Source organism: Danio rerio, chromosome 16, assembly GCF_052040795.2.
Source record: "Danio rerio strain M-AB ecotype USA chromosome 16, GRCz13ab, whole genome shotgun sequence".
Lineage (NCBI taxonomy): Eukaryota > Metazoa > Chordata > Actinopteri > Cypriniformes > Danionidae > Danio > Danio rerio.
This window is the reverse complement of record NC_141036.1, coordinates 60077501-60105037: the sequence shown is the minus strand read 5'-3', so window position 1 is coordinate 60105037 and position 27537 is coordinate 60077501. Positions and strand designations below refer to the sequence as shown.

The window sequence follows — 27537 nt, the reverse complement described above, 5'->3', positions numbered from 1 at the left end:
CATTGATCCAGAAGGGTCAACCTGTACACCAGCATGTGACCTCTCCCACCTGCAGCTTCTCCACGATGGTCGTCCAGCGCCTAGACTGCAGCTCTGCACAGGAAGTTCGACCAGGAAGTAATGGTCGTGCCCAACTGAGCCTGCTTTCTCTCAGGGTTTTTCCTTCATTTTGGTCAATTGGTGAGGTTTGTTCCTCCACTGGCTTGCCTGGTTTGGGATTTGTGGAGCTGTGCATGGATGGATTTGCTCTTCAGTGTTTGGACTTTCAACCACATTGAACTAAACTCTGAGAACTGGACTGACACGGTTAGTTTACTAGAACTTCTGTGTTCAGCTGCTGCCACACAATCCACATTGATAAAGCGCTGGAGAAGTAATGAATATTTCACGCACAAACTGTTACAAAAAAACAAGCACAAACAATAATAAAATGTTTAAATTTTTATTAAGTCAATGTAATTTTTCCAAATGTTCAAAGCATCAACTGCAGGAACAATTGACAATGAGCATTCATTAAGAGGAATAAAAAGAAAGGAATGTTTTGACATTTTCAAAATTAAAAGTTTTCCATTTTTTTGTATGTTTTTTCATATAAATCAAGGTTAAGATGTAGCCTCTCAACCTGGCAGAGATTTGAATTTGGTGGTGTTTTTTTTTCTGTGAGAGTTTCTGGTTTTTCGATATTTATTCTCTTTTTTAATACGATCCTCGAGGAGAAGACAGAGCCGGAGAGCTTCATTTCTGAAACAAGCAGCAAATAAAAACACCTTTACGATGCATTCCAACAAGAGTCAAGCAAAGACACAGATTAAACACCTAAATAAACCTCGTCACCCCCACTTTACAAACACAGACATAACAATGGCATGTTGGACTTAAATGATGGCCAGTCTTTAACGCTTAACTGCACAGATTTAAGCTAGATCTAAAGACGACACATGTCAGATTGTAGCTGAAATGGAAAAGGCTAGAAGAATTAAATAAATGTTATGTGCCTTTATCATATCTGTCAACCCTCTGGTTTTTCCCAGGATTCTCCTGTATTTTACAGTTCTATCCCGCTATCATCCTGGAAAGGTTTTTTCCCGTAGCTTCATATCACAAACACCCAGGGATGCCTTGAGTGAGTAAATAGTGGACTACTGTCCATTTTTGTGTGAACAAACCCTTTAATATGCTGATCTGACCTTGTGTTAGACGGCGGGCACAGCAGGACTGGGCACTGATTTCTGTGCTGCTTCTTTGGCCTGGTGAGCCTGCAGCACTGCTACTGCTTCATCCACCTGGAACACACACATCAGTATTAACCAGAGGAGCGTACACAGATATACACAGTGTGCAGAGAAAGAACAGGAGAGTTTAAACAAGCATGAAGCCTTAAAGTAGCCTCTTTATATTGGCTATGCAAGTATTAACTCAAAATAAAGATTTATATTAATTAATCTAAGCTTGTAAATAAATAACTAAATATATATTGTAATAATTTACTTGTGTGTGTATATATATATATATATATATATATATATATATATATATATATATATATATATATATATATATATATATATATATATATATATACACACATACACACAAACATATAAACCTCATATATGCATGCTAAATAAAATCAGAAAAATTTACCAAATTTCAACTTCTGTTTACTCTTAAATCCTCTATAAATAATTTACTTATGAATAAAGTATTATCTGTCTTAATATAACCTAATTTTATTCACCTGCATTATATGAATCACTATTCTATTTTAAGTCAAGCTCATTTGAATTTTACTGAAAATAAATATATTTTTTTGAAAAATAGAGAATTTTATAATTTAAACGAAATTAAAGAGTACTTGTAATGCGCTTCGTTTTATTAGTAGGATTTTTATTATTATTTTCTTTATAATATTTAATTACTTTTTTCGTTAATCTTTCTATTAATAAGTCTTTTCTCTTGTGCATGTTTTTATCATCAGAATTTCAGGTTTGGAAAAAAGCATGAAAAATAAAAACACAATATAGATTTTAGGATGAGCAGCAGGTCAGACTGACCTTTGACCTCAGAGACTCCGGGGACTCCAGCATGTGCAGCAGTTCTGAATTGTCGATTTCCAGCAACATTCCAGTGATTTTTCCAGCCAGACTGGGATGCATGTTCTGGATGAGCGGGAACAGGCGCTCACCTGCAATAAAACCACAGCATATCATTACATGCATCACTACAATATCACGATATCATCCGTGACAATCACATGGATGTCTATAATGATACATCACTAATATCCTATGATACTAATAGGCTGAATATTGAAATCAGTTTCTTGACAGTCCACTAGATGGCAGTATAACTTGCAGAACAGCACAGCATATCTTAAATTGCTATTAAATTGAGTTGTTAGTTTATTTATTGCAACATCAGCAACTTAAGGCTACTTTGCAAAATTTAGATAAAATGTTACACATCTACTACATAACTTCAATGTGATACGAAAAAATGAAGATAATAAAGTAAAATATAAATCACAGAATAGCACAAAATATTAATCACAATTCATTTGCAATTTAATGCCACATCAATAACTTCCAGCCATATATAGATATAGATAACCATTTCATAATAACGTCATAATTAATTCAGTAAGAGTTAAATTAATGAATAAACACATTAAAACATTAGATATATTTCCATTTTTCGATATATGATAAACAAATAACTTAATTTGTATAGTGCGTTGTGACAACATTATATGGTGGTGATTCACACTAGTATCACATGAATAAAACATAAAATGCTCTATTTATATAATGAATTATGAGATTTAAAATGTAATAATAATAATAATAATAATCCCTCACCCAGCATCTGCTTCTGTTCCTGAGGAGGAGCTGCAGCCAACATGGAGGCAGTCAGAGGCTCCTGACCCTGAACGTGGACCGCAGGCTGAACACAAACACACAATTAAAACATTAGTGCTTACACACGCATGCACAACTAGCCCTTACACAACTCACCGTATTCATTATTATAGATGCATTTAAAATTTGTGATGGGATACTAATGACAATTATAATATTATTGCTGTTATAATAATAATAATTAGAGTTGTGAACCTATACTGGTCTCACGGTTTGGTTACGATTATCATGCCAACGATTTGGTTCAATTCGATATCTCGGTGCATTGACGATGCTTTCCATACAGTGTTGTATTTTGGGGGATGGGTATAACAAGCTGTCTCTATAAACACACACACAGACACACAGCACCACACTGTCTCTCATTCACACGCATACACAAACATAGACAGCACCAAACAAACACATGCGCACACACGCCACGCGCTTGCTCGCTCTGGAGTGATATTGTGAGACCACCCACTCTTGTTAAAATTACAGTTACCGACCGCTCCCACGATTCATTCGGAAATTTATTCCCACCCGCATGAAATCTGGTCGAGTCTCGCAACAATGCACAGGTACAGCAGCTGGAATGTATATAGCCGAGAGGAAAATAGAGGGGAGGAAAAGTCACGCCAGCAGCCGAGAGGAAAAGTCACACCAGCAGGTGAAATGGGCCACAGTGAGAGAGAGAGAGAGAGAAATGGAGTACTTTCATTCCCTCAATCGCAGTGAAATAGGGGCTTTTGCTGTATCTCACAGTGAAAGACTGTACAGAAATAACACACACACGCAGTTGGACGAGGAGTGTTGTAAATACCGCGCTCACCTCCCTCGCGACAGAGTGCATATGAGGTAAATGACGTCAGTACATAATAACCGGATATGATTATTACTGAACCGATAGCGAATTGTCCGCGTCTGCATCGCGGTGCACCGAAGAAACTATTCATTTTAAGACCCCTAATAATAATAATAATAAACAATAGTATAGTTACTACAATTATTAATGCGCTACTTTGTGTTAATTACTGCAATCAGTGTTGGGCAAAAGTAATCGCAATAAACAGCATTCAAAATAAATGTTTGATTTAAAATAATGGCGTGTACGATGCATGTACAAAAATGTTTCGAATAGTTCAGTTTTTATGCATGTATATCATTAATAAATGAACAAAAAAATATGATATTAAAATCATCAATTATTTTGAATGGCGATGAAGCTTTGCCCAGCACTATTAGCAATTTATGAGGATTTTCTCTACGCCAAATCAGACATTGATATGTAGAGTTGCTAATTTGCAGACTTTTATATGTATGAATTTTTATATATGCATGTATCAGAGTTCATATACATATTTACTACAAAAATTCCAGGACTTCCGTTAATTTTCATGACCCAATGTTCATGAAATGTCTACATATACGTGGTAAATCAGAGAAACGTTTAAATTTATTACAGCATATCATGAAACGTGCAATAGTTTCAATTCATTTTCATATCCATGTTAAATAGATGTAAATGTATTTCCATGACTTTTCTAAAGCGGGGTGTTTGACAGTGGGCACGACATGTCTGAAGAGCGGGGAGGGATCCATGGGTGAGAAGGGTGCACGACTTATTAGAGGACCGGGAGGGAGACGCGCGATTTCAGGAAGATTATCACTCGTTTATGAGCATTATGAGTCAAGCAAATGCAGAGACTGCTGGAACTTCTAAGAGACTTGGGATGTCTGAATATCACATTTAACAACTATAGTGAGACGCGATCCAGCAGTACATCCTTGATAAACTGCCCGACGTGCACTGCTCTCTGGAGCTCAGAGGAGCGCATGACAGCATGTGGGGTCACGTGATGTGCGTTTTCAGCGGACGGAGCTCTGTTCAGAAATGCTAGGTAAAACACGGTGTGGATGTGGATCACTTCCGTTCTACGTACGTATTAGTGTAAAAGGGGCCTGGGTGTGTATTTTTGCGAGTGGGTTTGCAGCGTGGGTGTGGAGGAGGATTGGCGATGCCGGCTTAGCTTCATGTTGTCTATTGGCCATCAGTGATGGACGATGGCATCGTCTATCAGCTCAACCCTAGTATGCATGCATGTGTGCGTTGAGGTCAGAGTGTGTTCATACCTGCTGCATGGGCACCTGTGGCTGTGTGGGCATGTGCTGCTGTGGGTTTCGGACTCCAGGAGCATATTTGTACTGCGGGACACCTCTGACCTGTGCCGGTCCTGTGGCGGCTCCAGCGGCGGCTGGGCGAGGACCCATCGCCTGAGAACCTGAAGAGAGGGAGAATATTATTATGATAAACTAACATATTACAAACCATCTGCATTTGCGGTAACTGGTCTCGACAAAAGAACAAATGTTATTGTGAGATAGATGAATAAACCATATTGCTAAATAAGAGTTATACATAAAATTGTTTTGTGTGTGTGAGAGAGAGAGAGAGAGAGAGAGAGAGAGAGAGAGAGAGAGAGAGAGAGAGAGAGAGAGATGCATTGATCACTCACCCATCCTCTGAGACGTCATCATGCGTGGGACCTGTGAGGCCGGACGCACCGGATTGAAGGTCTGTGGACGGGGAGCAGACGGCCTGACAGCGGCGTTCGGCATATTCTGGAAATCTGGAGCAGAGACCAAAAGTAAACCATGAGAAAGAGTTGAGTTCATAGCCACATCAGCTTCTCTGGCTGTGTCATGGGAAACTACATAAAATGTACAAACATTTTTAGAAATACAACTTTAACATAATAATAATAATAATAACAATAATAAGAGGTTTAGAACAATAAAAAGGCATCAATAGCAATAAATAATAACAGATATACATTTAAAACGGTTTAAAAAAAAAGTACATGCATGTCTATACATACACATTCACGCTAAGCCAAAAGTGCTCCTGCCATTGTTATTTTGGTGAACATACTAGAATAAAAATGTTTGTTTTTGTTTACACAAATAAAGTAATAAACAGGAATGCCCAATAACATGTTTTAGGATGATTAATATTTATGAAGTGGGCGGGGCTACTCACGCTGAGGGCGGACACCCTGAGTGGCCCAGCGAGGACTGGGGCGGAGCTGCGCCAGCTGACTGGTGGGATAATAAGCAGCACGATTCTGAGCCTGTCCATCACACACAGAAAAACAGACAGCGTGAATAAACAGTAAAGGTATAACAAACAAATAACTATTCATGGCAACTTCACTGATATTGATTACAATGAGCAAATTAAATTATTCAAATAAGAAAGCTAAAATGTAGCTCACACATCTCACTGATTGCGTTGTGTTGCTGCACAAAATTAGTTGCATTGGAAAAAAGTTTGACAAACCGTGCGTGCGTGTGCAAGCATATATTTGAGAATCTTTATTTATATTTAGATATAAAATTTATTTATATGATACTAATTAATCAAATTTAAACGAGTAACAATTGTTTTGTTGATTGTTTGTCTGTGCATGTTTGTATCACACACATTTGTCGAATTTCCTTCTTTTTTTTTTTTTAGATTAATCATTCGCCCAGAAATAGTTAAGAAAAAATTGCATTCCTATGTTGTCAATTTTAAAATTTTGTATAGATATCAAACTGAATGAAACCGATGATGTGATAACCAAACTATAAGACCAACTTAGAAACCCTCTATAAAAAAAAAAGCACCCTCCTTACTCTAGCACTAAATTCTCAAGATTATTAGCAGTTCCTCTGTTTAATGAGCACTTGTCGCTAGGGATGCCACGATTCTCAATATAATATTGAACTGTACGGTACGACCTCCACGGTTCAATATGCGCTTGTGAATTTCGGTTTTCTCGGTTTTGCGTTTAAATATACTATGTGTGTTTTATATCTCCCTGAATTGACTGTGTGTGCCTGTAAATCCATGAGCTGAGATGAGGAAACTCCTCCCCGCGAGTAAATATCCAATCACTGTGCTCTAAAGTTAGGGGGCGCTTGACCAACATGGCGAGTGGCGGTGAAGTGAGGCGACAGTACAAGGAAGCGGTGGTGAAGTGAGGCAACAGTACGAGAAAGCGCCGGCGTCTTTCAAATCTGCGGTGTGAGGACATTTCGGTTTTGCAGGTTAGTATAAAGCCAATAGAAGAAAAAATGGTGAATAAATAATAACTGTGTGCTGCATTGCTTTACAGGTATGACCATGACTGCACATCTGCAGCGCATCACCCAGCAATATCACTGTCTGAAGCAGGAGAGCAGAGAAGCTAATAAAGTCCTCCAAACAGCAACAATCCCTCACTGAATCCTTCCAGCACACAAACCCAACTGGCTCAGAGACACATAAAATAACAGAGGCAGTGCGGGTGATTACTGCTGAAGATTTGCAGCCGTTTTGGGTGATTGGAGATGTGGGCTTCTGTCATCTTATAAAAGCACTCGATCCGCGTTACAGACTACAGTCTCGCATGTTTCCAGCACAGAGATAATGAAGATGTTTATTTATGTTTACTGAAGGACAAATATGTTTATCTGTAATGGCCAATTTATCTTTATTAACTCCACATGTGTGTTTATTCTCAAAGTGGAGGATTTCATGTGTTCTCCAGTTTGTACATGGGCTACAGCAGCTGTGAGATTTCAGTGCTCATTTATTATACAATACTCTAGGCACTAGTGCACTTTTCTTGGCTTTTAAGTAAAAACAAAATAAGTATTGCAATAATTTGCTTTTATTTTTTTTCTCAACCTCTTATTGCTCCTATTGCCTATAAAATAACAAAGAAAACACAAGTCAAGCCATCAGAACTCAACCGAAAACAGTGTTAAAAAACCGAGGTATGTATTGAACCGTGGGCTAACTGTATTGTTGCATCCCTACTTGCCTCTGAATGCATGCACAATTGTAAGTGGCTTTGGCCAAAAGCTTCTGCTAAACGACTAAACGTAAGAGTGAGCAGTGTGAAAGTGGTGTCTGACCTGTGGAATAGCAGCCATGAAGTATCCCGAGGGCGGTGCTGGCTGGTAGGGGTTGAGGACGGGATTGGGGACGGCTCTGACGCTGGCCATCCTCTGCATGTACTGGCTGGTGAGATGCGCCTGCCGCTCCTCTTTCCTCTGAGCCAATGCTACGTACAGCGGCTTAGTGGCCACGATACGACCGTTCATCTCAGTCACGGCTTTAGTGGCTTCCTCAGGAGACGAGAAGCAGACGAAGCCGAAGCCTTTACTGCGGCCGCCCTCCATCATCACCTGAACACACAAACAAACATCAAGATTAAAATAAATGCTTATTTTAAAGACAGCGTCTTAAATAAAGATTGAATGAATCTTAGGGCGCTTTCACATCTGTGGTTCGCTTCATTCGGTCCAGATCAAGGCCAATAAATGATAGACTGAAGCATTGTCTGCCGTCTTTTGGTCGTCTTCACACCACACTGATTGCTTTGGTCTGAACCAGTTGAAAAGAACCAAAATGCAGTCATGTGACAAGCCACATCACTCATTGGCCAGAGGTTGTTGACCATATTTCCTAAACGGCTTTTCAATTGGTCAGAATTAATGTGCAGGAAAATGCCAATGAAAGTCCCGCAAGTAAACAAACTGGCAGACACAAAGTCACTTTTGACTATGGCTGATCGTTTCCCTGCTCATAGTACACTATATAGTTTATATACAGGGCTTTACATTCACTTTCTTGATCACCAGCCACAGTGGCTAGTAGATTTGCAAAGTTACTAGCCACTCTGCATTTTTACTAGCCACAATTTTGTTGGGAAAATATTTGTATATGCATAAATATGACTTTGACATGCTAAAATTACTTGATTTACATTTTGTGTTTTGTGTCCACATGCCTCATTCATTTCACATTTTGTGTGTCGTGTATGAGCACATGGGTCATGGTTTCAGTGTTATACTGCAATTAGTTTTTATTTCACATCACTTTTCAGAACTCAAAATTAAGGATTTACCTAATTTATTTCTGACCACACCAAACAATAATTATTTCCACAAATTTTAAATGTGTCAAAACAAGCTAGATATAACTGCATACTGTACTTATTATTTAACAAAACATTTCTTTTAAAAAAACCCAAAGAAAAACAATCGACTTTTAAAAATAATTATTGTTACGTATCAAAAATACGCACAGTAATCTGTAGTAGTAATCTCCTCACTAAAGGTCTCTCAGATCACCAGTTAACTACACATAAATGGAGAGTTCATCTCATATTAAAGCAATGTTGTTGTAAAAAAATGACAATTTAACCATATAAACCAGGGGTGTCCAAACTACGGCCCGCAGACCATCGGTGGCCCGCAATCAGTTTTGTGGCGGCCCGCGAGGCTTTTTATAAATATCAATAGAATCTGGCCCGATATACAAAAACTTAATAAATAACCACCGGGTGTCGCTATTACATGCATTCACTTAAGCAGCAGTTCTTGTTATGATCTATCTATCTGTCTGTCTGTCTATCCACACAGTTGAAATTCTGAATTATTAGCCCGTCTTTGACTTTTCTTTTTTTTTTTTTATATATGTCCCAAATGATGTTTAATAGAGCAAGGACATTTTCACAGTATGTCTGATAATATTTTTTCTTCTGGAGAAAGACTTTTGTTTTATTTCGGCTAGAATAAAAGCGGTTTTTAATTTTTTATGAACCATTTTAAGGTCAATATTATTAGTCCCTTAAGTCTTCAGAACAAACCATTGTTATAAAATAACTTGCCTAATTACCTTAACTTGACTAGTTAACTTGATTACCCTAGTGAAGCCTTTAAATGTCACTTTAAGCTGTATAGAAGTGTCTTGAAGAATATCTAGTCTAATATTATTTACTGTCATCATGACAAAGAGAAAATAAATCAGCTATTAGAGATGAGTTACTAAAAGTAATATGTTTATAAACGTGTGGAAAAAAAATCTTCTCTTCGTTAAACAAATTGGGGAAAAAAATAAACAGGGCTAATAATTTAGGGGGGCTATATATATATATATATATATATATATATATATATATATATATATGCATGCGTGTCTGTGTGATGTATGTAAAATTTGGCCCGCGACAACGTTTTTTTTTTTTTTTGCATCTGGCCCTCGGCCCAAAAAGTTTGGACACCCCTGATAAACAAAAAACTGTAAGCAAAATAAAAATAAAGCAAGTGAAAAACACTGTGATAATGGAAGAATGATCAGATGGTTAAGGTCAACTAATAATCTGTTCAAAGCGAAAGCAGCCGGTGCTGCTTACAAAAAGACACATTTACAGCTCTTAAAAGCAGCAAGACTGTGCGTGTGTGTGTGTGTGTGTGTGTGCATTAGCAGAACTGTTTTGCCTGACTATTTGAAAGATCCAAACAATGTTTGTTGCACTGTAAACGGTAAAGGCGCAATTAATTAATCAAATCAATAATTAATCAAATCAATTAATAATAATTAATAAATAATAATCAAATCAATTAATTAATTTAGCTAAACTGTGACCTGGTCATCTTCTGGAAATATTACCAACGATCCATCAGGTAACGTTTTCCCTCTCTGTTTAAAACTGTTGGTAAAGCACTGTCAACAAATATTTCCTATACATCCCATATCCAACCACAGCTAGATTAATCCAGAAAGGCGCAGTTTTAGTTCTGTTAGTTTGGATCATATTCTCACCACAAACAAACCACTTCTAAGTTTGTTTGAAAGTGTACCGAGACCACTTCAAGGAGGTCTTGTACGCATTTTTGGTCCGCTTATGGTGCGCACTCGAGTACCATTGCTGCATTCACACCTGCCCAAACGAACCGCACCAACAAGGAAAACTAACTCTAGTGCGATTCAACAGAGCTAAATACGGCAGGTGTGATAGCACACTTATTTAGTTTGTTGGTACCTTAGCACTGGTGATGGTGCCGAATGGTGAAAACTCCTTCCTCAGGCGTTCGTCATCCAAACCATCATCCAGATTCTTCACATACAGATTGACTCCCTGTAAAAAAACAAAAAATATTGTCATGTACAAGCATCATAAACCCCCAGCAGACCACATGAAAACCTCAACTCTGAATAGTGTGCCTCACACAGGTGAGTGAGCTTGAAAAACCACCTGTAGAAAACAAACATTATTCATTATAATAGTTGCGTACATTTATAGAGCACTTTTCTAGACACTCAAAGCGCTTTACACATGGGGGGGATCTCCTCATCCACCACTAGTGTGCAGCATCCACCTGGATGACCAGACCGCAAACCATACACCAGCTGATTGGTGGAGAGGAGATGAAGCCAATTATGATATGTGGATGGTTAGGAGGCCATGATGGACAGATGGGCAGATTTGGCCAGGATGCCGGGGTTAAACCCCTACTCTTTTCCGAAGGACATCCTGGGATTTTTAATGACCACATAGTCAGGACCTCGGTTTTACATCTTATCCGAAAGACGGACGGAAAACACTTTACCCTTATTCTGTGCTCGAGAGACACTTCCATACTCAAAAAAAAAACATGGGTCCCCTCATTTCAGAAGCAAAATATTTCAACATTATCTACTTATACACACAAGAAACTGGGGTTGACTCAGTTGTGCTGAAAAGGTGCAACAACCACAAAAAAAGACACTAGTGGTGTTTGGGGTCACCTATTGAAAATGAACAGGAATGAACTCTGGCTTGAATATTCTGACATCTACATGAAGGTCTGGTACTATAGACCATTTTGAGGGACGTAAACAATAACATTGGTTCCAACGCATTTCCTATTTTATATTTTTAATTTCTATAGCTTGACAATTCAATCAGAGCCACATATTGATAAATTATGTTATAATTGCTGTTTTAACATTAAGTTATGGTTGAATTGACTCTTATTACAGTTATGAAATGGTTTAATAACAAGCAGGAAATGTGCATCACCACATTGAAATGGCCTATATAACAAATGCATTGCAAAAATAATACTCGTACACACAAACAGCATTTGTTTAAAATTTGGCAGGCCACAAATGTAAAACAGGTATGAAGGGTGCCCCAATTGTAAGTCATTCTGGATGAAAGCGTCTGCTAAAGGTGTAGGTGTACTGGTCAGGCTGGGGTCACTTCACCTGGTAGCGCGTCATGCGGTCCTGCTTCATCTGCTCAAACTTGCGCTTGAGCTCTGTCTGCCGTTCTCCCTTCTTCTGCGCTCGGCCCACATAAACCTGCTTCCCGTTCATCTCTTTCCCATTCATCTCATCCACAGCCTGAGGAAAACACGGAAAAACACATGAGCTGCATCCCAATTAGCATACAGGTTGTTATTAACAGCTTTGCTTACACTGTAAACTGTCCTAAAAGAATATTGAAATGAGTTAGCCATAAAGCAACTAGAAACAAAAACACAAAAAAACAAAACACACAAACATCTGAGTCAAACAACTTGACAAAAATAGACCAAATAAATAAATAAATAATCTCAATTGGGCAAATTTTCAGGAGGTATAAAAATTCTAGGAATCAACCCATGTGAGAGTCAAAAAATTAAGAAAAATAGAATCAGGCAAGGCATGGAAAAACAAACATGAGCCGCGTCGCAATACTAGCATACTGTCCATCCTAAATGGCAGTCAAAAACTTTAGGGCAGGGATGTCAAACTCATTTAATCTCAGGGGCCACAAAGTCAAATCTGTTCACAAGTAAACCGGACTGGTAAATTCAAGGTATACAGTATGTAACTTATAATCAAGCGATGTATGTGAAGCTATGATGTGAAGACAGGTGGGGAGAGAGGGGTGCGCGATTTCTGGGAAATTATCATTCGTTTGCAGGCATTCGGGAGTCTCTATGCATATGCTGGAGATTCCCGGAACTTCCGGAAGACTTGGGATGTCTGCAGAACGATATCAGGGTGTCTCGTGAAGCACTTTAAATAAGATTGCTTGGTTTATTTGACTCCTGATACCTGACATCTTTTAGCTTTCAACAGCGCATCAATATCAGGCGTCACATCCTGAGTGGCAGCCAACTTCAGGATGTGATTTAAGTGTTTGTGCATGGGGTTTCTTTTGTTTATGCTCATTACAAAGAATATTTGCTCATAAAGATATGTGCTTCCAAACATAGTGGCTGATTCATATGATCTCATTCGTACAAGTTAGTACAAATTGCTTCTCCATCAATGGCGGTTGGGTTTAGGGGTGTGGTTGGGTGCCATGCCTCCTTTTCAAAAAGGTGCATTTTCATCAGACTAAACTCGTACAAACTAGCCACTAAACTGACAAAATGTACAAGAGTTATGTTTCCTCGTGAAAACACCTCGGTGTGTTATGACGGGGTATAGATGTGGTCTTTCTCTCTGAGAAAGCTGTCAAACTGACGCTGATTCAGGTTCCTGGATCGGATGAAATTAAGAGTTTGCAGTATGACCCTAAATATGTAAAGTGTGGATTTACATATATTAACGACAAACAAGGCTTAAAACCTCAGTGTCATATGTAGTGAGGTGCTCCCACAAGAGAGCATGAAACCTGAATTAAAACAACATTTAAACCAAACATCCCAGTTGCAAGGACAAACCTGTGGACTATTTTCAAAGACGACTTTAATAACTGAGGGCATCACAAAAGTGCTGAACATCTTCATGTTCAATGAAAGTACAGGCATTTTGCACATCTTACTGTGCTCACCATGTACCAAAGGCCAAGCCCACACAAAAGCAGAAGAGCTAATAACTGGTGATTATTATAAAAATGGTTATGATTAATCATTTAACTTTAATTTGCTGGTTTGTTCTGTTCAACCGGATCAGTGTTAATGATTTATAAACAGTTTAGTTAATGGTAACCTAACCTTTACTTACACTATCCTGTTTACAGCATTTGACGTTTTTACTGCGTAATATTTCTATAATTTGATACATTTTGTTAAATGACAGCAGTAAAACGTTGTTTATTCGCAAGTCTTGCTAATTTTTTTGTGATTTGTCTGTCCCTAGTTGTGTATGTTAACAAATAAATACAAATGAATCATAATTCCAAAAATTGTATTATAGTTCCTAAAAATTTGGGTTGGCTTGATGAACATGTAAAAATGTGGGTCCCATGGCCAAACCAGTTAAGAACCCCTGCTTTAGGGTGTTTCAAAATAGCGTATATTGAAATGAGTCAGCATAAAAGTAAAAAAAAAAAAAAAAAAAAAAAAAAAAAAAAAAACTTTAGTTGTCAAATTTAACAAAATAAAAAATTGAATTGGCCATAATTATTTGAGGCGTCCAGTAAGACAGTCAAAAAATAAAAAACAGATCCAGTCAAAACATTAAGATTAGTCATTATCGAAACTTACCAATCTAATGTTAATAAAAATAAAGAACAGACCAACTAGACATTAAAAAGGTCATCCAAACCCACAAATTTGATAGCGACAACTAAAACTAAAAAAAGTAATGATTAAAATAAGAAATAAAAAGAGCAGCAAATTAAAAAAATACTGAAAAATTTGACCATTAAAAAATAAACATCTGCGGCATGTCTACTGAATACAGCACTATAGTCATCTAATCTCCACTCACTCTCTGTGCATCCTCATGTCTCTCGAAGCTCACGAAACCAAAACCTTTGGATTTGCCGCTGTCGTCAGTCATAACGCGGATGCTCAGCGCTGGACCTGAGCACACAGAGGAACATCAGAAATCAGATTCATACATGAACACAGTATATACAGGAACCAGAGTGAAACTGAACACCTTTAACATCTTTTATTAAGACTCTTTTTAAAGCTGAACTGCACCAATTTAACCAGTAACACTGGCCACATTTTAACCAGTATATTCACTAAACGCTCACTGTAAGAAATCCTAATATCAATTCAATTCAATTCAGCTTTATTTGTACAGCGCTTTTAAAATGTAGATTGTGTCAAAGCAGCTCCACATAAATGGTCATAGTAACTGGATCAGAGTAGTTCAGTTTTTAGTGTTTAAGTTCAGTTCAGTTTAGCTCAGTTCAGTGTGGTTTAAAGTCATCATTGAGAGTCCAAACACTGAAGGGCAAGTTCATCAATGAGTAGCTTTTCAGATCCTGAACCATGCAAGCCAGAGGCGACAGCGGAGAGGAAAAAAACTTCACCAATAGGACTAAAACATTTCTATATTGAATTAAATGCTAATCCAGCAGGGGGCACCAACAGAACAGCAGGAATAACCACGCTGGCTTAGTCACTGCAGTAAATCTAGCAGGATTTTATCAACTTCATAAACTACACAGCTAGTTTATTTAACCCCTTCAAATGCAAAGCGATTCAGAATGCACATGTAAACAAACAAGGTGATCTCAGACCCCTAATACAGAGGGGTCAATATTTATTGAAGTATTTACAATGGATGCAATGATCAGTATCAGTTTGCTCCACTCAAAAAGTTCACCCCACATTCAGAATTATGGATTTTATACACCCTCAAGCACCCTTGGTGTGATTCAGACATTTAGTAAGGTTTTATTAAATGCTGTTAAATTTATGATACTGTAATATCATACGGTCATTAATAGAACTCTGCTGTCAAGTTATAATAATAACAAAAGACGTATCGCAGACGACAGTCTCAAATGAGGTTGATTAATCTGAGTTCTTTTGCAGTTGGGGTGTGAGCAAGATCCTGCTGACACCCTGATAAAGAACAAAACCATGCACTATCAGAGAGAAACACTCACCGTATTTGCAGAAGATCTCCTTCAGCTTCTCGTCATCCATGTCCTCCCCGAAGTTCTTGATGTAAACGTTGGTGAACTCTTTTGCACGGGCGCCCATCTCTGCCTCGCGCTCCTTACGGGATTTGAAGCGACCCACAAACCTGTAATGTCAAACAAATCATTTAGATTATTCTGTGATTAAATCACACAGTAAAACTTTATAAGCTGTTATAGGTTTCATAGAAGATTTGACTGTAAAAAGCAACAAAAAGGTAAAAGGTAAATGGTTTTCAGAATGGACCAAATGGACAAAAAATTATAATAATAAATTAATTACAAATTTGAATGACGATTTTGACAGCAACAAACAAAAACAGAATGGTCTATTAATTGTTAATTAAAATAGAGCAATTTAATAGAAAACAGCGGCCAAAATGTGTACAAAATTAACAGGGCTCAACAATAAGGACTGCCCAGGGCCAGCATGCAAGACGCTCGGGACAGTATACAGAAAGGTTACTAGCCCGATTGTCACTAACGTTTAATTTGGCTGCGACTGTTTGTCAATTGCGTGCTTACATACCCAGACATTTGTTTCGGAACCAGTCTCGTTTGCTCAGTAAGCGCGGTTCGTGCTTATGTGAATCCCGCAATCGTGCTTGAGTCCGCACCAAAACAATCGGTCTAAGATTGCCAGAATGAGGGGGTCTTGGCTCGACTGAGCGGATCGATTGTAGAGAAACAAAACGATCCAACGAACCAGCCTATATCACAGTGTATTATGATTGTGTAATGGCCATATATACGGCTTTATGAAGAGAGAATGATGAGTAGGGCAGGATGCCATTTCTACCGGCAAATGTGCGTTTCATGTCTAATATGAAAGTGAAAGCATGCTGAAATATTACCGAGTGCTGTTCATCCGTTGACCGAAATTACAATGATAATTGTTCCATATTTTAATCTTCTATTTTGTATTAGGCCGATTGCTTTCATTTCAACACCTGGAAAGAAAGATCAACATTGCTTCATGATCTGACTGTAGTCCCGGTGCTGACGAGAAATGCCCCCCCACACAGACCTCCTTCATAGACTTTCTTTAGCATTCTTAGTCTACTTAAAAAAAACCTCAAAGGTCGTAATTAATTAAAATGTAGGCTAATATGATTATTATGTTGAAGGATTAAGCAATAAGAAGTGAAATGCATTTTAAATCTAGGTTTACAAATAAATGAAAATACAAATATTGACAGTATTGTAGACTGATGTAATCAGCCGGTTTATAAAATTAGGCATTTCGGTGGGCTTTAAACAAACAAACGAACATAAAATTGTTGTAGTTTTCAACTAAACCCTTCACTTTAGGTAATATAATCAGTATTGTGATTAAATTAAATCATTTTTAAATCGTCAGTTGTATTTAAAGAGAAGTTATGCTGAATAACTAAATGGCTAACTTTTTGGTGGAGCCAGAGAAAATTTTGGCAAGGCAAGAATTATAGTGCCAGTAGAAAAAAAAATCCCTAATGTTGAACCCTGAATAATAATAATGAAAAAAATAATAATTATTGCAGAAACTCAACTCTTTTAATATATTGAAAGTTTTTATTAAGACCTTTTACAATTCATTTATTAAAAGTATTTTGTAATTTTCCTTTATTTGTTGGTTTTCTTCACTGTCCATAAAAAAAAACAAGAATCGTCTTCAAGGCATCGTTAATTTGTGTTCAAAGATTTTGGGAGTTCCCCTGCGAAGTCTTGCATACTATTACGAACAGCAGGTGTTGAGGATGGCACATAAAATACTAGGAGACAGAACACATCCCTTAAATAAAGATTGAGCGGATGCCCCATGTTTGACGTCTAAGCACAATAAAACGTTCCACAAATCGTTATAAATTTACTTTTGTGCCTGAAGCAATTAGGTTATGTAATAAATGTAGTTAATCGATGGACTATGATTTGTTTTTTGTACTTGCTGTTAAGTGTTGATGTTTAGTGTTAAGCGTGTCATTCTTGTTATACTATGTGTGAAACACCACCATGTCGAAATGAATTGCTCCAAGAGGATTAATAAAGTTTTAAACTTAAACGTAACTATAGCCTGATGGATGGAGTTTGCAGGTAGCAGCGTTTGCCACATATTAATCACAAGATGTTCTTTTTAATACTTCATATATTCATCACAATGTTGTCAGTCGTGCAACTGCAGCGCGTTCACCACTACAAAAGGGTTTGCATTCACGAAGATTAAACTAATGCAGCTAGTGAAAAGACAGTTGCTATTAAGATGATGTTTGCAAATAACAAGTTATACGTCAATTGTTTTAAACTATTTCTAAGTGCTGCGTTAAGCATTTTTGAGAAAAAAGTCTGCGTGAATAACTCCTAAATAAGCACATTTGGTGAACATTTTGCAATAAAAACTGGTTGCACGTCAACAATTTAATGCACAAATGCTCCCAAATATATTTTAAGCTTGCATAGATAAGAGTTTGGGCGCATATGCAACTGAAACTGTCACAATTTCCAGCTCTGCAATTCCAAATTCAAGCAGTTTCAAGCACTTTATCCAAAATCCAAGCACTTTACTAACCTTGAAAACACTATATTAAAAATCTAGCATTTTCCAGGACCAGTACGAACCCTGATGTAAGGCGGTGCATAAGAATGCAAACATGCATCACATCAAACCCACCACAAAATGAAGTAAAAATGCAATTCCATAAAATTACGCTAGAATAAACCTCCACACAGCACACTCCACACACATCAGTGAGTAAATGCAGGTTAATTGAAAAGCACACTTACACTTTGCGGTCATTGAGCAACATGCCGTTCATTTTCTCGATGGCTCTTTCTGCGGCCTCGTGGGTCTCAAAGTGCACAAAGCCGTATCCTTTGGAGCCGTTCTCATCACACACCACCTTCAGGACAAGACAACAGCGGCTCTGAGCACCAGCACAAACACATGCACTGCACACATCATTACAGACGCTCATCATTACCTTGCAGGACAAGATGTTCCCGAAGGCGGAGAAGGTGTCGTACAGCGCCTTGTTATCGATGGATTTGTCGAGGTTTTTGATGAAGATGTTACCCACACCGCTCTTCCTCAGCGACGGGTCTCTCTGACTCCACATGATGCGCACGGGGCGACCCTTGATCACGTCAAAGTTCATGGTGTCCAGAGCACGCTCGGCTGAAAATAATCATGTTGGCATTATTATTAAGCTTAGTGTGACATAATAAACACTACAGTACTGTAAAAGTATTGCACTATTAGAGTTAATAGCAGGTGATGCAGCGCCACCTAGTGCTTCAGTCTGGATAAAATGTGAGAAATAAATAGGTATGCTTAATTGAATTGAAAATAAAAGTAAAGCTGCAAGCAGCATTGAGGGGCCCAAGCACTCGTGAACCACCAGAACATCCAATACTATAGCTGATAAATCCATTAGATCAGGGTGGACATTAAGAAAACACAATTTAATGTGCAATTTAACAAATAATAAGAATATTAACTGGTATTAATACTAATAATTTTACATTACTGCGAGGGGCGTGGACGTCAATTAAATACAATTTCATTGGTAATTATATAAATAATATGAATAATACCCGGCATGATAACTGTTTTTAAATTACTACGAGTGGTAGTAGTTAAAAAACACAAATTAATTGGTAATTTAATAAATAATATGCATAATTCTTGTTGTAATTACTGTTTAGACATTACTTTGAGGCTCGGGGTAAGTTCAGACGTTAATAGAGTACCCTTAATGGGCAATTTATTAAGCATCATTAATAATTCTTGCTTTACTGTTTTTACATTACTGTGATGGGTAATGTTAGTAAAAGATGATATAAATATTATGAATAACATGCTGTATAATAAGAATACACCACCTAGTGCTTCAGTCTAGGTAAAATGTGTGAAATAAATACTTAATTACATTTACACCCATGATCACATCAAAGTTCATGGTGCTCAGAGCACGCTCGGCTGAAAATAACCATATTAGCATGATTATTATTGAGCTTAGTGTGACTGCAATGATCAAACCCTACAGTACAGTGAGAGTATTGCACTATTAGAGTTAATAAAAAGAGATGCAGCGCCACCTAGTGCTGGAGTCTGAGTAAAATGTGTGAAATAAATGCTTATTTACATATAAATGAAAATAAATTAAAGCTGCAAGCAGCATTGATGGCCTTGTGAAACACCAAAACATTCAATATTATAGCTGATAAACCCATTAGATTTTGATGCATTAGATCAGGGGTTAGAAAGAAAATACTATAATGGGTCATTTAACAAATAATAAGATTACTGGGTATAATTACTGCTTTTACATTACTGTGAGGCGAAGAAGTTAAGAAAACACAATTTAATTGGTAATTTAATAAATAATATGAATAATTCTCGTTATAATTACTGTTTATACATTACTGTGAGAATCGGGGTAACGTTAGACATTAATGTAATTCCATTAATAGGCAATTTATTAACAATTCCAGTAATAATTACTATTTCTGACGGGTAATTGTTAGTAAAAGACTATTATAAATATTATGAATAATATGCTACCTCGTGCATTAGTCTAGACGAACCGTGCAAAATAAAATGCAAATAAAGCTAATTAAAGCTGCAAGCAGCATTGAGCGGGCCAAGCCCTTGTGAAACACCAAAACATTCAATATTAAAGCTGATAAATACATCAGATCAGGGGTAGATATTAATGAAATACAATTTAATGGCTAATCTAATAAATGATATGAATAATACTCTGTACAATGAGTGTTTTTAAATTACTGTGAATGATAGAAGTTAAGAAAACACAATTTCATTGGTAATTTAATAAATAATATGAATACTTATTGTTATAATTACTGTGAGACTCCGGGTAACGTTAGACACTAATGAAATACCATTAAAGGACAATTTAATAAACATTATAATTCTTGCTTTACTGTTTTCACATTACTGTGATAGGTAGAGGTTAGTAAAAGACGATTATTAATGTTATGAATAATACACTGGATAATAATGATAATACGCCACCTAGTGCTTCAGTCTGGGTAAAGTGTGAAATAAATACTCATTTACATTTACTTACAAAAATGAAAGTAATTAAAGCTGTGAGCAGTATTGAGGGGGGAAAGCACTCGAGAAAGACCAAAACATGAAATATTATAACTGATAAACCCATCACATTCACACATATTAGATCAGAGCTAGACATACATGAAAATATTTTGTTAAATTGCCCATGAAATTGTATGAATAATACCAGGTAAAATACTGTTTTTACATTAGTGTGAGGAGTAAACGTTAGTAAAATACAGTTTTATTGGTAATAACAATATGTATAATACTCTGTATAATTACTGTTCTTGCATTACTGTGAGGGGAAGATGTTAATAAAATAGTTTAATGGGTAATTTAAGAAATATGAACAATACCTGGCATAATTACTGTTCTAACATTACTAAATTTCAATATAATAAGTTAATAACCAATAAATATAATATTATTAATACTGTATATTTACTGTTTTTACACTACTGTGAGGGTTGGGCGTAGAGGTAGACAGTAATAAAACTCAATTTCATGGGTAATTTAATAAATGCTATATATAATTCTCGTTTAAGTTACTGCATTTACATTACTGTGAAAATTGGGCTAGGGTAGAGATAAATGAAACACATTTTCATAGGTCATTTAATAAATAATATCAATAATTCTCTATAATTACTGTATTTACACTACTGTGTGGATCAGGGTAGCGGTAGACGTTAATAAAACACCATTAATGGGTAATCTAATAACCCTGATGAACAACTCTTGTAATAAATTAGGATTTTTACATTACAGTGATGGGTAAAAATGAGTAAAAGACGATTATGATGTAATAATAAACATTATGAGTATCACTCTGTATAATTACATTTTCACATTACCTTAAGAGTAGGAGTAGACGTTAATAATAAAATTTAATAGGTCATTTAATAAATAATTTAATTCCTGCCAACTTCCGACCGCAGCTGTATCTCCTCTAGCAACAGCAACTACAATCCAGGAAAGGATACAGCTACAACCGGAAGTCGGCGAGATTCATATCATTAACCACCCTAATTAAATAGTATTTTATTAACGTATACCCCTAAGCCAAGCTTCACATTAATGTACAGTATGTACAGTAGTAATACAAATAATTAACTTCTGTCAGCAGCTGTATCCACGCGCGCACGCGACCGAGCAGTAATGGCGCCCGCGAGCGTCCACTGGTTAACGTTAGCTGTGTGTTTAGTGTTTAACTAGATAACGTGCATCTCTCTTCTCTTACCGTCTGCGGGCTGCTGGAAGTTGACATAGGCATAACCTAGCGAGCGGCGGGTCATCATGTCTCTGCACACCCGGATAGACAGAATGGGTCCCGCCGGACTGAACTTCTCATAGAGCATCGCTTCCGTCACGTCCGGGTGTAGATCGCCCACATACAGGGAGGCCATCGGGTAACTGGGCGCGCTGGGGTTCATTTTCACGGCTGGAGGGTTTTAAACACTGCTGGATTTCCGATTGTCCGCTTTTCTCAGGCTCTCCGGTTTTTCCGTTTTAAAGATGGCGGCGGTCGCGGTGTTGGGTCTCCTCAGGCCTGCTGCTGCTTCTTCGTCTATTAAACTGCTCTACAACACTCGTCGCTCTGCTTCGCCGAGGTCTGCGGTAGTAAAAGTAGTTTTTTGTTGGTGTTTTTTTCGGTTTTGTGATTTTTTTTGTTTTTTTCTTGGTTTTTTTTTATAAGATGTGTGCCGAGGCTCTGAGGCACACGCGCTCTCTCTCGCACCGCACAAGGTAGGGGAAGGAAGCGGAAGTGCGTCGCTGATAAGAGCGCACGAAAGCCGGATGTTGCGGGGTGTATCTTATGTGTTACGTAAGCGCACAATAAGAGCATAGAAGAGAAATAGAATAAAAGCACAATTTCACACACATTTGCTAGGTCGTCTCCTGTGTTGACAGTTTATTTGTATTTATTTTGATCTCTTAATGTATTCTGTGAAACTGTTGGAAAGCTAAACATCTGAGATATGTATAAAATATTACAATCAATGTTTTTATTCCCCAGATAATCTTTAAAATGACTGAATGTATAGACACTGCTGTGCTCTCATTCATTCATTTTCATCAGAGAACTCTAGTCTTCCTTCTCCCCAGACACTTCCTCCAGCTCCTCCGGGGGGATCCCAAGGCGTTCTTAGGCCAGCTGAAAGACATAGTTCCTCCAGCATGTCCTGGGTCTTCCCCGAGGTGGGACATGCCTGGAACATCTCAGATAGGCGTCCAGGAGGCATCCGAAACAGATGCCTGAGCCACCTCAGCTGACTTCTCTGGATGTGGAGGAGCAGCGGCTCTACTCTGAGCTCCTCCCGGGTGTCAGAGCTCCTCACCTTGTCTATAAGAGTACGCCCTGCCACCCTGCGGAGGAAACTCCTTTCAGCTGCTCGTCTCCGAGATCTTGTCCTTTCAGTCATGACCCAAAGCTCATGAGCATAGGTGAGAGGAGGAACGTAGATTGACCGGTAAATCGAGAGCTTTGCCTTTCAGCTCAGCTCCTTCTTTACCAAAACAGACCGGTACATCGACTACATTACTGCTGCACCAATCCACCTGTCAATCTCACGCTCCACCCTTCCCTCACTCGTGAACTCGAGCTGTGCTCTTGTTGATGGTATTTTTATTACATTTTTTTGTTTCTATTTTTGTCTTTATTATTAGATTTTTTTCTGTTTCTGTTTGCATGTTTGTTTGTTTTAGCAATCAAAAAATAAATAAAAAAGATATATATATATATATATATATATATATATATAAAATAGAAAAAATAGAATAAAAGTGTTGTATAGAGGTCGCACGGGGCGTCAGCGTCAACGCTTCCCATTCACTTTGAATGAGTGACTTCAGGCGTTCCTGAACTGCATTGTGGATCCGTCGGCGCCGCTTCAGAGGTGTTGCTCGCTGCAGAAGTTGGGACTAGCTTAACTTTTCAAGCGCCGACGGAAGCATCAGCCAATCAGATCACTGTATGCAAATACATCAGCTAGACAGTGGCCTATTGCTGACTGAATTTCATTGGCTGACGCTTCTATGATGATCGCTTCAGCCCCAACTTCAGACACGCCTTCAGTCAAGCGTTGATGCTGAAGCCCCGTGTGATTGGGGCGTAAGGTGACCCGAGTTCGATTCCCGCCTCGCAGTCCTATGCCGATCCTTCCCCTCTCTCTGCTCCCCATACTTTCCAGTCAATACAATCCACTGTCCTATACAATAAAGGTGAAACCCTGAAAAGATAATTATAAAAAATAAAAATAAAAGTGGTGTATATAGTCAATAAGAGAGAAAAGAAATATCAATAAAAAGCATTTAAAGAAAATATCAACATCTTTTGTTTTTTATTTTGTGATTATGTTTTTGGATATGGACTAAGAGTCTGAAATAAAGGGGATAATAATAAAACAATAATTATGATGAATAAAAGAGTGAAATATTCATTAGTTTTCCTGCGGCTTAGTGGCTATTTCAGAGGTCGCCACAGTGGAATGAACCGCTAACTTATCCAGCATATGTTTTACGCAGCGGATGCCCTTCCAGCTGCAACCCATCACTGGGAAACACCCATACACTCTCATTCACACATGCACTCATACACTACGGCCATTTTAGTTTCCCTTATTGCGCATGTGTTTAGACTGTGGGGGAAACCAAAGCATCCGAAGGAAACCCATGCCAACACGGGGAGAACATGCAAACTCCACACAGAAACACCAACTGACCCAGCCGAGGCTCAAACCAGCGACCTTCTTGCTGTGGGACAACAGTGCTAACCATTGAGCCACAATGACGCCCCTGTAATATATTCATTCATTAATTTTCTTGTCGGCTTAGTCCCTTTATTAATCCGAGGTGTAAAAAGGTGGTGTACCTAATAAAGTGGCCAGTGTGTGTATATCCAATAACACAATTAATAGTTAAGAATATTACCCCTTGACTTAATTTTGGCAGCAGTTCTACTTTAATAAAGTGCAGACATGTTGTTTGGAATGTAAATATTTATTAACACTTTGCCGTATTTTTACCCAAAAATATTTCCGTAGCAAAACATGAGCGATGAATACGAAACAGTAATAAATATAAATAGAGCTGAAATCTGGAGCGTGTGTGATGTGTGTAGTGTAACAGCAGGGGGCAGCAGAGTCAATCACAGAACGCCCTGCACTCGTGTGTTTGTGTGCGGGTATCTGTGTGTGTTGCAGTGTATCTGTGAGTGTGTATGTGTCAGTGTGTGTGTTCAGTATCTGCTGTGTTCGTCAGTGGCAGTGACGATCACGTCCATCCAGATCCTCATGGCCTCTGCGCTGTGAGACACCAGGAAAAACAGACGCTCGTAGGTTTTCACACAGAACGTCAGACTGGGACGTGGAGACTGAAAACACACACACACACACACACACACACACACACACACACACACACACACACACACACACACACACACACACACACACACAAACGTCAGAGTTGTCAAGTGAATGTTTCAGTGCACTGGAAGTATTCTGCAATATGAGTCCTTTAAAATGACAAGTGCCCTAACTAGTAAACTAGGATCTGATTGAGACGCAGCCGCAGTGAACTCACCGTCGCTGCCGTCCGCAGATGATCATAATAAACCTCCTCGATGGCCTGGAAATATATCACACCCTTCAGCTTCTTCTCATCCAGCTCTGAAGAGTGGAGAAGCAACACATATTCAGCACATATTCAACACTTCTTCAACACTTAATCAGTGTGTGTGTTGAGTCTGACCGGTGTAGTAGGCCAGTCTCTGGTGGTCCAGGTCAAAGATGAACCATCTCCTCCTCCAGGTCTTCACTCGACCGCCGCGTTTGGTCAGGAATCCTCCGCAGCGCCTGGAGGACAGATTTACACCCATACAGCCCGACACATTATGACCCAGAGACTCCACATGAGCCCGCAGGTCAAAATCCAGCGTCAGGGACAGAGGAACACCCTGATCAACACACACACACACACACATGGTGACAACTTGATTACTTGAAATTGGGCAGACTATATTTAGCTCTCTAATTTAAAAAGCTGACAAAAACATTCATTTTTATTTAAAATTATCTTGAAATTAAACATAACAATTTCCCTCAGTTGTCAAACTCATATAGGCTTTATGCTAAAGCACACACACATGCCATATCAGAAATGGTGATGGTTTTATTTAAGCATTGTTTCTGAAATTAAATCAATATTGACATTATTTGAGGCAACATTGAAATAGACTATTAATTACAATTGATTCATAATTGATACAATGAAAAGAATCAATCAACAACAAAATGAGCTGAATCATTATAAAACTAAACCGAATCAACACTGCACTCAAATGAACCAACTTTGAAATGAACTGAATCAACATTAAACAGTAATGAATCAACACTGAAATCACCTGAATCATCACCAAACTAAACTGAATCAAAACTGCACTCAAGTGAATCAACACTGAAATGAACTGAATCGTCACCAAACTAAACTGAATCAAAACTGCACTCAAGTGAATCAACACTGAAATTAACTGAATCGTCACCAAACTAAACTGAATCAAAACTGCACTCAAGTGAATCAACACTGAAATGAACTGAATCATCACCAAAACTGAACTGAATCAACACAGCAGTCAAGTGAACTAAAATTTAAATGATCTGAATCATCACCAAACTAAATCTCGTGGTTCCAGCCCAAAGAGGGAAGAAATCACTTTCCCGAACTCTCGCGCTCAATCTGCCCAGTTGGTGGAATGAACTCCCTAACTGCATCAGAACAGCAGAGTCACTCGCTGTCTTCAAGAAACCACTAAAAACTCAACTATTTAGACTCCACTTCACTTCTTAATCTGCAATTGCCTCTCTGATTATATCACTAACTGTACCCCCCCCCCAAAAAAAAATTACTAATACTTTCCTTCTTAGACTTTACACACCTGAAACTTGCCTACAGCACTTCTTCATTGTTGCTCTTATAATTGTGTAAATTGCTTCCTTGTCCTCATTTGTAAGTCGCTTTGGATAAAAGCATCTGCTAAATGACTAAATGTAAATGTAACTGAATTAACACTGAAATGAACTAAACCATCATCAAAATAAACTCATTCAACACTGTAATTAATGAACCAAAACTGAAATTAAATGAATCACCATCATACTAAACTGACAACACTGCACTCAAATGAACCAAAATTGTAATTAATTGAATCAACATTGAATAGATTTGAATCAACAAGGAAATTAACTGAATCATTAAACTAAACTGAATCAACACTGCCCTCAAATTAACCAACACTGAAATAAACTGAATCATCACCAAACTAAACTGAATCAACACTGCACTCAAATGAACCAACATTGAAATGAACTGAATCAACATTAAAAAGATTTGAATCAACACTGAAATGAACTGAATCATTACCAAACTAAATTGAATCAACACTACACTCAAATGAACCAACATTGAAATGAACTGAATCAACATTAAAAAGATTTGAATCAACACTGAAATGAACTGAATCATTACCAAACTAAATTGAATCAACACTACACTCATAAAAACCAACATTGAAATGAACTGAATTAACATTAAACAGATCTGAATCAACACTGAAATTAACTGAATCATCAAGCTAAACTGAATCAACACTGCATTTAAATGAACCAACACTGAAATGAACTGAATCACTACCAAACTAAACTGAATCAACACTGCCCTCAAGTGAACCAACACTGAAATTAACTGAATCATCACCAAATTAAACTGAATCAACACTGCACTTAAATGAACCAACACTGAAATTAACTGAATCATTAACAAACTAAACTGAATCAACAATGCACTCAAATGAACCAACACTGTAATCAATTGAATCATTACCAAACTAAACTGAATCAACACTGCA

At 37.8% G+C, this 27537-nt stretch overlaps 2 protein-coding genes and 1 long non-coding RNA gene across 7 annotated transcripts in view; 1 reads left to right on the top strand and 2 right to left on the bottom strand.

The window, feature by feature from the left end:
• Nucleotides 1-428: 428 nt before the first annotated feature.
• On the bottom strand, nt 429-22386 carry pabpc1a (poly(A) binding protein, cytoplasmic 1a). Of its 2 annotated transcripts, none has more exons than XM_087286214.1 (15): nt 21874-22386; nt 18532-18725; nt 18335-18450; nt 15545-15684; nt 14407-14501; nt 11965-12102; nt 10757-10852; nt 7842-8114; nt 5938-6028; nt 5414-5527; nt 5031-5179; nt 2859-2943; nt 2055-2185; nt 1188-1283; nt 429-741 (listed from the first exon to the last, which is right to left on the bottom strand). In XM_087286214.1, exons 1-14 carry the CDS (start codon nt 22064-22066, stop codon nt 1194-1196), a joined length of 1905 nt encoding a protein of 634 aa, XP_087142340.1. In that variant the 5' UTR covers nt 22067-22386; the 3' UTR covers nt 429-741; nt 1188-1193.
• LOC141378101 (uncharacterized) lies at nt 4212-8067 on the top strand. The gene is made up of 3 exons (XR_015512286.1): nt 4212-5335; nt 5387-6887; nt 7325-8067. It is a non-coding gene; the product is annotated as an uncharacterized LOC141378101 (long non-coding RNA).
• A 2227-nt stretch (nt 22387-24613) lies between the features above and the next one.
• Nucleotides 24614-27537, bottom strand: part of phldb3 (pleckstrin homology-like domain, family B, member 3) — a 39286-nt gene continuing 36362 nt past the window's right edge. For 3 of the 4 annotated variants that reach the window (XM_087288108.1, XM_087288109.1, XM_087288110.1), the window contains 3 exons: nt 25386-25590; nt 25218-25303; nt 24614-25005 (listed from right to left, as the gene is read on the bottom strand). In XM_087288108.1, coding sequence (XP_087144234.1) covers nt 24871-25005; nt 25218-25303; nt 25386-25590 — 426 coding nt within the window. In that variant the 3' untranslated portion in view covers nt 24614-24870. Of the gene's footprint in view, nt 25006-25217; nt 25304-25385; nt 26482-26667; nt 26890-26948 lie in introns of all 4 variants that reach the window. The other variant, XR_015512120.1, reaches the window with a different exon arrangement.